The sequence below is a fragment of the Chiloscyllium plagiosum genome, unplaced genomic scaffold, assembly GCF_037043375.1.
Source record: "Chiloscyllium plagiosum isolate Xiang-an unplaced genomic scaffold, Cpla_swu_hap1 HiC_scaffold_16, whole genome shotgun sequence".
NCBI classification, from domain to species: Eukaryota; Metazoa; Chordata; class Chondrichthyes; order Orectolobiformes; family Hemiscylliidae; genus Chiloscyllium; species Chiloscyllium plagiosum.
The window spans coordinates 87,522,269-87,535,751 of NW_028270154.1; the positions used below are offsets into that span (position 1 = coordinate 87,522,269).

The window sequence follows — 13,483 nt, forward strand, 5'->3', positions numbered from 1 at the left end:
GAACAGGAGTGACTTAGAACCTTTCCTTGCTGTTGTCTAATATAGGATTGGATCAAACAGCAACCATTCAAAATGCACCACAGTAAATTATGGTTTAATAATAGCAGAGTAACACATTTGGTTACCTTTGTAAAGGGTACATAGCAAAATGGACATGGTTTGTTGGGGTAGCAGCTGAGTTTCAGCTTTGGTAACCCCTTGAAACATATTCCTAGGAACGGAATTATTTCACTGTGTTTGTCCACTGTTCAATGACTGGTTGGGTTCAGTTCTGACACACCCTGGGATAGCTTCCCCATGGAGTGTGCAAGTTCCCCTCCAATCTATACACCATGCAGACTTGGAATTTTATTGCCGTTCCTTCAGTGTCACTCAGGCAAAACCCTGGAACTCACTCCCTAAGGGCATTGTGGGTCTACCTACAGCACACAGACTGCAATTGTTCCAGAAGGCAGCTCAACTCCACCTTCTCAAGGGCTAACTGAGGATGGGCAATAAATGCTGGGCCCAGCCAGCAATGCCCACATCTTATGAATGATTTTGTTAAAATAAAAGATGTTGAGGGTGGTTTGCAGGTGGAATGAACTTCCTGAGGAAGTGGTGGATGTGGGGACAGTTACAACATTCAAAAGACGTTTGGATAAGTACATGAATAGGAAAGGGTTGGAGGGATATGGGCCAGGAGCAGGCAGGTGGAACAAGTTATGTTTGGCTGGTTGGGCCGAAGGGTCTGTTTCTGTGCTGTATGACTCTATATTCGGAGCACTCTTCCACCAATGGTAATTGATGCTAAGTCAGTTGTTAATCTGAGATCTGAAAAGTATGGTTCTTGTTAGCTAAAGATTTAAGAGGTTATGAGGCAAAGGCTGGTATTTGAAGGTAGTCACAGAATAACCATGTGTCAAAATGGACATCTTCTTTTCCCAAAAATGATGGGGCCAGTTGACGTACTGACTTGACATGGGTCATTTGGCAGATTTCAGGCCGGTTCGGGTAAAAGCACAAGATATTCTTGTTTATTTATTATGTCTTAAGCTACGTTAAGTAATCACCTTAAGGAATTGGGACAATCATCTCCATTTTTCAGGATGCCTATGGAGTTGGTCCAGCCTGTAAGATATCATAGCAAATGGTCCGGGACACCAATAACTAATAATCGCTTATCCACTAATCAAGGATTTACAAGGATGTTGCCAGCGTTCGAGGGTTTGAGCTACAGGGAGAGGCTGAATAGGCTGGGGTTATTTTCCTTGGAGTATCAGATGCCAAGGGGTCTTGAGGTTTAAAAAATCATGAGGGGCATGGATAGGATAAATAGACGAGGGTTGGGAAAATCCAAAACTAGAGGGTGTAGGTTTAAGGTGAAAGGGGAAAGATTTAAAAGGGATCTAAGGGGCAACTTTTTCACGCAATGGGTGGTACGTGTATGGAATGAGCTGCCAGAAGAAGTGGTGGAAGGTGGTATAATTACAACATTTAAAAGGCATCTAGATTTGTACATGAGTTGGAAGGGTTTAGAGGATATGGGCCAAGTGCTGGCAAATGGAATTAGATTAATTTAGGATATCTGGTCAGCATGGACGAGTTTAGATTAGATTAGATTAGATTAGATTACTTACAGTGTGAAAACAGGTCCTTCAGCCCAACAAGTCCATACCGACCCTCCAAAGAGTAATCCACCCAGACCCATTCCACTACATTTTACCCCTTCACCTAACACTATGGGCAATTTAGCATGGCCAGTTCACCTAACCTGCACATTTTCTTTTTGGACTGTGGGAGGAAACTCACGCAGACACGGGGAGAATATGCAAGCTCCACGCAGACAGTTGTCTGAGGCGGGAATTGAACCCAGGTCCCTGGCGTTGTGAGGCAGCAGTGCTAATCACTGTGCCACCATGCCGCCCAAAGTTGGACCAAAGCATCTGTTTCCATGCTGTACATCTCTATAACTGCAACAATAACTGCGGGTCAGTACAGCAATAAACACAAATAACAATTAAGTGGTGATATTGTTGTGAATGCCAATGAGACAGTCTATACTCAGGTATGTACCCATCGCTAGCTGAAGCCTCAGGTGTACCAGGCAATGCTATACTTTCCTGCCTTGTACCATCAATGGCACCATAGAGGGGTAGTCTGTGAGATAACACGACCCCAGTCCCAATGGATCCTATAGGTCTCAGATCAATGGGCAAGATCCAGGATCTATCAGCAGTTTGGAGGATACCAGAGATGCTGGAAGTTGATGAGTGAATTTCATTATAATGCCTTTCCCCTAGATTTCAGGCCAGCTCCCCCATTGTAGCCTTACTGACCGCTGATCCTCTCTCTTTAATGTCCAGGCCCCCCGAGGATTGCTAAGAAAGTGATGAGCAGGCAGGCGGTCAGGCTTGGCCGCACGGTCAGGTTGGCCTGTCCTGTCGAGGGTGACCCTCCCCCGCTGACCATGTGGATCAAAGACGGCCGCACCATCCACAGCGGCTGGACGAGGTTCCGAGTCCTTCAGCACGGTCTCAAAATCAAGGAGGTGGAAATGGAGGACGCAGGAGTGTACGTCTGCAGAGCAACCAATGGCTTTGGCAGCATCCATCTCAACTACACCCTCATCATCATCAGTAAGTAGACAGACCGCCTTTGATCTCAATCTTGTTTGGTATGGTTCCTTCTTCCCTCAGTTCACACGCCTTGTCAAATGCTGGGACATAATGCTTTACTGGGTTCCGTGACACCCACCAATACTTTTGCTGAAGGATTTACAAAATAAAACTTTACATCTATGCGCAGTCCTGCTTGCCCTCAGGGCTTTGCAAAGTGTTTCCTCAGTCAATGGATAGCATTGGAAGTCTAGTTGCTGTTGTATTTTGTTGGAGATCTGTTAGGAAGTTGATAAAGCTTTGCAATGTACAAAATGGCCGTCTCTCTCTTTCTCTCTCTCTCTCGTGAACACCATTTCCCAATGGAGGTCACAAAGTACTCTCAACCCTGTCCTTCCATTAAATGTGGGAGAATGTTTGTTTATTTATTTACTCTTTCATGGGATGTGGATGTTCCTGGTTAGGCCAACATTTATTGCCCATCCCTATTTGTTAAGGAAGTTAAGAGTCAATCACATTGCTATGGGTCTGGAGTCACAGTTAAGCCAGTCTAGGTAAGGATGGCACTTTCCTTCCATAAAGGGCATTTGTGAACGTGATGGGCTTTCCCCCAATAATCGCTTCATTGTCATTATTCGTAATTACAGATTTTTTAATGAATTCAAATTCCACCATCAGCTGTGGCAGGATTCAAACCCAGGTCCCCGGAACATTCTGGATGAGTAGTCTAGTGGTAGAATATAGAACAATACAGCACAGGGACGGGGCCTTGGGCCCACGATGTTGTGCTGAACATGACGCCAAATTAAATTAATCCCTTCTGCCCTTAGTCCATTTCCCTCCATTCCTTGCGTATCCATGTGCTTGTTTAAAAGTCCTTTAAACACCCTTACATTATCTACCTCCACCACCACCCCTAGCAGCACGTTCCAGACTCTTACCACTCTCTGTATAAAAAAGCTTGCCCCTGTCTCATTTGAACATCTCCCCCACCCCTTCACCTTAAATGCATGCCCTCAAGTTTTAGACATTTCAATTGTGGGGAAAAGATTCTGACTGTCAACTCCATCTATGCATCTCACAATTTTATAAACTTCTAGCAAGTCTCTCCTCAGCCTCCACACCTCCAGAGAAAACAACCTGAGTTTTTCTAGTCTCTCCTTCGAGCTCATACCCTCTAATCCCGACAGCACCCTGGTAAACCTCTTCTGCACCCGCTCCAAAGCCTCCACTTCCTTCCTGTCATGTGGCGACCGGAATTGAATGCGGTACTCTCAGAATGGCCTAACCAAAGCCTTATAAAGCTGCAATATGACATCCTGACTCTTGTACCCAATAGTAATAATACCACTAAACTGTTAGAAATCACACAACATCAAGTTATAGTCCAACAGGTTTATTTGGAAGCACTAGCTTTCAGAACGCTGCTCCTTCATCAGGTGGTTCCAAATAAACCTGGTGAACTATAACCTGGTGTTGTGTGATTTCTAACTTTATCCGCCCCAGTCCAACACCGGCGGCTCCAAATTGTGGCTGAACTGTTGCCTCCCCATATCGCCACATTGAGGCAATGGGCAAGGAAGACTTTTAACGTCGACAATTTTGACCAAAATCAAAACAAACTGGCATTTGGGTTATCAGCCGGATAACCTGACTATCCCTTCCCCAAATTCTCTATCAGCCTGTTCATTTTCCAGGGTGGAAAGTCTCACAACAGCATGTACAAAAGTGTAAAATTCCTGCCTCCTTTTTTAATGTTACTGAGGTAATGTCAACCCGTTCCAAAACAGAACCTTGACTTACTAACAAAACCTCTTTGTCTTCAAAAATAGTACATTTGGCGCTGAATTATTTGTTAAAGTGCCAATCTAACCCACTGTGCAACTGGTGCTACATACAAATCATCTGCTTTTGTGAATCCAATTATAATCACTATTAGACAGACGAGTAAAACAGACACTGACGTTGGAAAGGATCCACAGTGACAAACAGAAGCTAAAGAACTACAGATCAACTAAGAATGAAAGTGTGTGAGAGAGAAAGACAGACAGGGAGAAAGAGAGAGCGAGAGAGAGATACAGATTGGAGAGATAAAACAGACACAGGAAGATAAAGTAAGGATGTTATAGATATCAAATGGGGCAGGAAGGAGATGGAAGAACAGAGCAGGAACGATGTAAATTAGGATAAATTTCCGTGAAAGAGAAAGAGAAGGGAATGAAGAACACATGGAAGGAAAAGGGGTAAACGATGGGCAGGTAAGGGGATATGGACAGTGCAGAGGAGAAAGAGCAAACAGGAGAAAAGAAAACAGTGAATAGACAAAACAGTGTTCAGTCAAGACATTTGGAAAAGGAATTGGATGGTCTTTTGAAAAGGAATAAAGTACTGAGTTACAGGAAGAAAGCAGGAGGACAGCTCAATGTGAATTGTTCATTCAGAGAGCTGGGTCAGACATAATCAGTCAATTTCCTCCTTCTGCACCCTAACAGTTTGACGATTGGGTGAAGTACAGAGGGAAGATACAGAGAGCAAGGGAGAAGTAAAGCTGCAGTACTGAGAGTGTGAGATAATAGGACATGGTTAAAGAGAGAAAGTAAAGATACACAGACAAATATCACTGATGCATGGAGTATGTGGGCATTCTTTCTCAAGTACTTAGAGTCATAGAATTATGATGATGTACAGCATGGAAACAGACCCTTCTGTCCAACTTGTCCATGCTGACCAAATTTCTTAAATTAAATTAGTCTCATTTGCCAGCATTTGGCCCACTTCCCTCTAAACTTTCCTTTTCATATATCCATCCAGATGCCTTTTAAATGTTGTAATTGTACCAGCCTCCATCATTTCCTCTGGCAGCTCATTCCATACGCGCACTACCCTCTGTATGAAACAGTTGCGCCTTAGGTCCCTTTTAAATCTTTCCCTTCTCACCTTAATATGGAGGTGGCGGTGTTGGACTGGGATGGACGAAGTCAGAAGTCACATGACACCAGGTTATTTGAAATCACAAGTTTTCGGAAGGGACAGTGCTCCAAAAGCTTGTGATTTCAAATAAACCTGAAGTTGTGTGACTTCTGACCCTCTCGGCTTAAACCTTATGCCCTGTAGTTTTGGACTCCCCCACCCTGGGGAAAAGACCATGGCTATTCACTTTATCGAGGCTTATATACTTGTATGCTGTCCTGTCCAGCTATGGGTGAAAACACAGTTATAAAATATGGGAGTCAATATTGCTGCCAAGTATTGGGGTGCAGTCTATTTTGAACTGACCTCTATCCAGGTGAATAGACTATCCACCATGAATGTGAATCTCTGATGGTCAACAGATTTACATTTGAAAGTGTGACTGAAGTAAATCTGTGGATTCGAGATACTGGTAGTTCTGCTGTTATGCAATAGTTGCATTCTGATGCAACCCTGCGACATATAAAAAATGTACAATAAAAATAGCACTTATAGTTACAGCCAACACACGTTTTAAAAGGTTAGATTAGATTCCCTACAGTGTGGAAACAGGCCCTTTGGCCCAACAAGTCCACACCGACGGGTGACCCACCCCCCTCTGACTGATGTACCTAACACTATGGACAATTTAGCATGGCCAATCCACCTGATCTGTGGGAGGAAACCAGAGCACCCCGAGGAAACCCACGCAGACATGGGGAGAATGTGCAAACTCTACACGGACCGTTGCCCAAGGCTGGAATTGAACCTGGGACCCTGGTGCTGTGAGGCAGCAGTGCTAACCACTGAGCCACCGTGCCACCCAAACCTCAGACACAGAGTCCCCTATTTGTCCATACAGCGAATTCGCGTTGACTGCATGTGCATTATAAGAGAAGGAGCCTGCATCCCTCAAAGGGTTAATGGGTCAAGAGTTGGTGATGAATACATGCCTTCCTTCACTACGGGGGGTGGCAAGACAGAACGATCTGACAAACAGAATATATTAGAAAATGGAAACTTTCAAAACAAAACTTGAAGTAACAAAACATCCAGTATTTGTGGATTTATCTTCTCCTGTTGGGATCGGCTTGACAGTGACTCGTGTAACATTGACCGACAGCCAAAGGAAGGAGGTGGGCCCACTCAGTCCACAACCTTTCCTGCTTTCAATTGTCCCCAGAGCCAAACTGAAGGGGAATCATGTGCTGAAAGTCTCAACGCATTCACTGAAAATGCAGCAGGCTCTTTTTTTAAAATCCTCTCCCAAGAAATGCTGGCAGAGTGCACAGGGAGGGATTGGTGATAGCGTGCCTGCTAGCTTAGTAACTGTCAGCTCTTTGAGCACAACTGCACTTGGACTCAACTGCCTTCTCCCCATTACTCTGCTTATTGTTCCTGGGAAAAGAGTGATATGCAGAGTGACAGGAGAGAGGGCAGACAAAGTGCCGGCCTCTTAACAATTCTGCAATTTTGTGACTTCTGACCTCCCCACGGTCCACTTCAATCTGCAAGCTTTCAAAATCATCTTCCCTCTCTCTTCAGCCTTGTGCTCCCCTCATAGCAGAACTAATGCTTGAGCATCATGTGGCTCTGTGGGTTAGTGTTGCTGCTTCACAATACCACAGACCTGGGTTCACTCCCAGCCTCCGGTGTCTGTCTGTGTGGGGTTTGCATATTCTCCCTGTGACTGCGTGGGGTTCCTCCAAATGTGCACAGGTTAGGTGGATTGTCCACGCTAAAGTATCTGGGGGGTGTGCAGGCTTGATGGATTAACCATGGGAATCACAGGGTATGGGTCTGGATGGGGTCCTCCTCAGAGATTTGGTGTGGCCTGCTTCTACATTGTAGGAGTTCTGTTTGATTATTGTGTGCATGAATGTATATATTGTGGAAAATAATGTGAAAGTTTGACCTTAACGCAAAAAAAATTGCATTATTTGTGACTCAGTTGGCAATACTCTAACAGTGAGTCAGGACGTTCGTGGGTTCAAGTCCCACTCCAGGATTGAAGTGCAGAAATGAAACTTGATGCACCAGCAGAGTGCTGAGAGAATTCTGCACCATTCCAGGTCCATTGCTCAGCTGGGATACCCAGCCCAGAGACCCTGCCACAGGTGGATATACATTAGGGCATTAGCTATTTGCAAAAGGAGCAGAGGAGTTATTCCTGCTCTCCTGGTCTGCATTTACCCTCAATTACCCCCTGCCATTATCTGGTCCTGATTATGGCATTTTTCTCTTTGAATATTAATGTTACAACAGTGCCCACACTTCTGAAGCTGTCTACAAAACAGTTTGAGGTATCTGCGTTTGTGAATTGTGCGACTTGGCTGCTGTTTGTCAGGCCAGTATATGGGAAGGTCAGGAAATTGGGAAAATGCCCACTGCCTATGTTTGGATTTGGATCATTAATCAGAGTTTTGCTAAACCCCTTGCGTAACGCAGGAACAGCAGTAAAACCATTCAGGCCCGAAGACAGGGTCCCCTGCTCAACTGGATCAAGACTTTGCTGTATCATGATTCATACCCTGGCCTAACACAATCTATCCATCTCAGTTTGGAAATGTTCAATTAACCAACTCTCAGAGGCTTTCGTGGGGAGGAATTTCTAGCTGTTCACAACCCTTCACATAAACCAGGACTTCCTGATTTCAGCCATTGATCTAATTAAAAGATTAGATTTTGGGTTCCCTCTGCCAGATGATATCGTCCTCCGTCCATCCTGTCAAATCCTTTAATCATCGTGACCATCTCAATTAGATCACCCCATAATCTTCGAAATTCAAGGGAGTGTAAGCCTTCTGTATTCACCCTATCCTTATAATTTAAAAATCACACAACACCAGGTTATAGTCCAACAGGTTTAATTGGAAGCACACTAGCTTTCGGAGCGACGCTCCTTCATCAGGTGATAGTGGAGGGCTCGATCGTAACACAGAATGTATAATTTAACGCATTTAACCAAGTATTATTCTAATCGATCTACACTACAATCTCTCCAAAGTCAGTACATCCGTGCTAAGGGATGGTGCCCAGGACTGAAAGCAGTTTTTTTTTTCAAACTATGTTACAGGACTAACAGCTGTATGTGTCTGTAAAGTCACACCACACCAGGTTACAGGGCGTTCTGCTATAACACGACAGTTGTGCTCATCTGCAAACCTGTGCTATAGAGAATCGCGCTATCACTACGGAAAATCACGCTGTGGAAGATTACTAATAGAAAATCGCGATACCCGTTCAGTAGAAAGTTTGCATTATCCAAACAGCATCCACAATTCGTCAATCGCGTTATCGCCAATTTGCGTTGAGGAATTGCGCTTTGTACCAAAGCGACCTGTATAGTACAACAGGTTTATTTGAAATCACAAGCTTTCAAAGGGCTGCCCCTTCATCAAATGAAGTGGGGGCAAACGCGCAGACACAGAATTTATAGGCGGAGAGATCATTGCAAGATCATTTTGGGTAATTAGGTTGGTAAGTCACTGATTTCAGATTCTGCAGCAGCTTGGTTGTAGGCAGAATCTCTTTGCAATGCAACTGGTATTTGGGAATGGTGCTACCCAATGTTAAATTCCCATCATTGCTCCTTCAGTGACAGATACAAAGCTGCTGTCCACTTGAAGAACCGCGCACTGTTACGACCAAGCGATGTCTCAGCTGGCATTGTAGCAGGTGATGGTGTGTTTGAGGATTGTCCATGCCATCCAAGATTGGCCCTTGTAAGGTGTCAACCAGGAAAGGGAAAACATGATAGATGAAAAAAATTAAAATATTGAAATATGAAATTGTTAAGCTGGAGAAGGTTCAGAAGAGGTTTACCAGGATGTTGCCAGGAATGGAGGCCTAGTTATAAGGAGTGGCTGGATAGACTGGGACTTCTTTCACTGGAGCTTAGGAGGCTGAGGGGTGACCATATAGAGGTTTATAAAATCATGAAGGACACGGATGAGTTAACTGGCGGGTGTCTTTTCCCAAGGGTGGGGAGAGAGATTTAAGGTGAGAGGAGAGAGATTTAAAAAAGACATGAGGGCAATCTTTTGACACAGAGGGTGGTTTGCGTGTGGAATGAACTTCCTGAGGAAGTGGTGGGTGTGGGTACAGTTACAACATTTAAAAGACATTTGAATAAGTACATAATTAGAAAAGGGTTGGAGAGATACAGGCTAGAAGCAGGCAGGTGGGACTAGCAGTAAGTTTGGGATTATGTTTGGACCGAAGGATCTGTTTCCATGCTGTGTGACTCTATGACAAGATAGCAATCTTGTTGATGAATATTTCGTAATTCAACTCCGTTCACTGATGCCAAGTCCCTCACCACACCCTGTACCCGAGTCCTCTCACCCCTCACTCGCACTCCTTTCTTGTAGATGATGAATAATGCATTGGATGGGCACTGCTAAATCTCAGGTCCTTCTTACTAGGCAAGCATTCACAGTATCACAGAAGTCTTACTGTACAGAAAAAAGGCCATTTGGCCCATCGTGCCTTTGCTGACTTGTTAAATGAGCCTCATTTCTCTACTACCAACCTCTTGCCTACTCCCAATATCATTGCAAAGTATTTTTTATCATCCAAAGCCCCACTGGATGTCTCAACTGAACCTTGCCCCACCACACTTCCAACCAGCGCATTCCATACCCTGACTAATCGTTCGGTGTAAAAGTGTTTCCTCACTTCCCTCTTGCTTCTTTCGCTGATCACTCTAACTCAATGCTTTTTACACACGGGAAGAGTTTCTCCTTATCTACTTTATCCAACCCACTCCTGATTGTGAAGATCTTTATCAGATCCAAGGAGAACAGACCCAACCTCTTCAGTCTATCCTCCTCACTGAAGTTTCTCATCCCATGGAACCAGTTTTGTAAACCGCTTCTGGATTCTCTCCAGATGCTTTCACATCCTTCCTATAATGTGGTGTCCACACCTGTACAATCCTACTCCAGACACAAGAAGATTATTCCTGTCACTTCCAAACCTTGTGCCCCTCCCCCCCCCCCCCCCCCACCTTCATGATAACAGCTTTAAACTTGCACTGGTAATAGTGAACAGCACTGGTAAAGATAAACCAGTAGCCCTGTTGAAGCCCATGGGCAATGAGAACAATTGTAATAACATCAACTAGCAAAGGTTTATCACTCAAATCTGGATGAAACTGAGGTTTTTATTCCTTAGTGCTAAAAGATCTGTCAGGCACCATCAAGGGGATTGTCAGTTAATGAGATTTGCCAAGCAGATTTCCACTTTGAAATAGTTTTGTCTGTAGAAATTAATATTAACAGGCTCCTTCAACAGAGGAAAATTCTCTGTCCACTGGTGAAAATAAATAAGTATATCCCTTAAATGGTTCCTGTCACTGAGGCCCTGCCGCTCCGGTACTTCGGGCTGTGGATAATAAACAGAAGGTTTTGGCATTAATTCTGGTTCAGAAAGAAATGCTTGAAGGTCAGGGGAAAGGAAAGAAGTAAAGAGTCTGGAACCTAGATTTGGATAAAGGGCTTCTCTTATTGAGAGCGGAATCCAATATCACAAAGGAAGATCCGGAATCTGCAAAGGGGTCAGGTAAAACAGACAAAATAAGCTCCAGCCAGCGGGCACAGGCACAGCAGCTGATGGGAAGCCCGTACACCAGGAGGAACCTGGTAAGTCTTGTTCTTGCAAGTCATAGAGCCATAAAGATGTATAACACGGAAACAGACCCTTCGGTCCAACTCGTCCATGCCGACCTGATATCCTAACCGAATCTAGTCCCATTTGCCAGCACTTGGCCCATATCCCCCCCAAACCCTTCCTATTCATGTACCCAGCCAGACGCCTTTTAAATGTTGTCTTTGTACCAGCCTCCTCCACTTCCTCTGGCAGCTCATTCCATACGCACTACACCCTCTGTGTGAAAACATTGCCCCTTAGATCCCTTTTATATCTTTCCCCTCTCACCCTAACCTATGCCCTCTAGTTCTGGACTCTCCCGCCCAAGGGTAAAGACCTTGTCTATTCGCCTTATCCAAGCCCCTCGTAATTTTAGAAACCTCTATAAAGTCATCCCTCAGCCTCCAACACACTCCAATAGACATTTCAGCCTATTCGGTCTCTCTCTCTACAATCATGTAAACTGAGGAGTAAGTTGCTTTCAGATGCTTTCACATCCTTCCTATAATGTGGTGTCCACACCTGTACAATCCTACTCCAGACACAAGAAGATTATTCCTGTCACTTCCAAATCCTTGTGCCCCTCCTCCCGCCCCCCCCCCCCCCCCCCCCCCCCCCACCTTCATGATAACAGCTTTAAACTTGCACTGGTAATAGTGAACAGCACTGGTAAAGATAAACCAGTAGCCCTATTGAAGCCCATGGGCAATGAGAACAATTGTAATAACATCAACTAGCAAAGGTTTATCACTCAAATCTGGATGAAACTGAGGTTTTTATTCCTTAGTGCTAAAAGATCTGTCAGGCACCATCAAGGGGATTGTCAGTTAATGAGATTTGCCAAGCAGATTTCCAGTTTGAAATAGTTTTGTCTGTAGAAATTAATATTAACAGGCTCCTTCAACAGAGGAAAATTCTCTGTCCACTGGTGAAAATAAATAAGTATAAATAAATAAATGAGGAGTAAGCACTTGTAATCTAAGGTTCCATGTAGACCCTGTGTATCGTACACCCTCCTGTCCTCAGGTGTGCATCGGCTGATGGAAAATACAATTGAGCCCTTCAGAAATGTGAAAGGATCTGGTCCTCATTGTGTCTGCAGATTTGGCCAGTTTCAGTGGGGAATCTCATACAAGCTCCTCCTTAGGTAGAATAAGGTTTTGGAATGGACAAATGCATTGATTTATCGCAGCGTTGCAAACCAGTGGGAAGGGATGTTTTGTTAGTGCTCACAAGGACGGTAAAACGCAAACAAGCCCTTTCTAAAAATTCGAAGAATTGCAGATGCTGCAAATCAGAAAGTAAAACGGAGATTGCCAGAAAAGCTCAGCAGGTCTGGCAGCATCCGTGGAGAGAAATCAGGGTTAACGTTTCGGGTGGAGTGACCCTTTCCCAGACCATTCTAATTAGATTTACCAGTGCAATGCACTGTCAGAGGAAGTGGTAGATGCAGGTGCAGTTACAACATTTGGACCGGTTCAGGAGTAGGAAAGGTTGGGAGGGATATGGGCCAGGAGCAGGCAGGTGGGACTAGAATATTTTGGGAAACTTGGTCGGCATGGACTGGTTGGACCGAAGAGTCTGTTTCCGTGCTGGATGACTCTTTAAGTTAGTGACATTGTAATTAATTACCTTTTTGCTACCTTTTTAAATTTTCCCTTTTCCGACTGGACCCCACATTATTCCGGGATCAGGAAGCCAGGTAGATGATCGTACCCAGTCACCAGATATTGCTTCACCTTCACTTTTCAATCCTTGTTGCCCTTGGCTGTGGTCATCCAGTGCTACATAGTATTTGCTACCTCTCCCAGAATGTGGTACTGGACCAGGGTAGTTTAAGGCAGTTCACTTGCACTAACCCTCCTTTGTCTTTGTTTTGTTTTGGGCCTATCTAATAATTAGTGGTAAAGAATGCACCACCGTCGAGGTCCAAAGATTTATTTCTGTACATAATTCTTTGAAGTTTGCATCACATATAGACAGAGTGGTTAAAAAGTCATTTGGCACCCTTGCCTTCATTGCTCTGTCCTTTGAGTATAGGAGATAGGACGTCATATTGAGGTTGTACAGGACATTGGTGAGGCCTCTTCTGGAATACTGTGTCCCGTTCTGGTCGCCCAATTATAGGAAGGATATGAGGGTTCAGAAGCGATTTACAAGGATGCTGCCGGGTAAGGAAGGTGTGAGTTATAAAGAAAGGCTTGATAGGCTGGGACTTTTTCACTGGAGCGTAGGAGGTTGAGAAGTGACCGGCTAGAAGTTTATAAAGTCATGAGGGGTATAGA

The 13,483-nt window shown here is 44.4% G+C and overlaps 1 protein-coding gene across 1 annotated transcript in view; it reads left to right on the forward strand.

Annotated features, from left to right (window-relative positions):
• LOC122556846 (fibroblast growth factor receptor-like 1) overlaps window positions 1-13,483 on the forward strand; it is a 177,247-nt gene that overhangs the window by 82,320 nt on the left and 81,444 nt on the right. Inside the window, exon 3 of the mRNA XM_087995497.1 lies at window positions 2,346-2,618. Coding sequence (XP_087851623.1) covers window positions 2,346-2,618 — 273 coding nt within the window. The remainder of the gene's footprint in view (window positions 1-2,345; window positions 2,619-13,483) is intronic.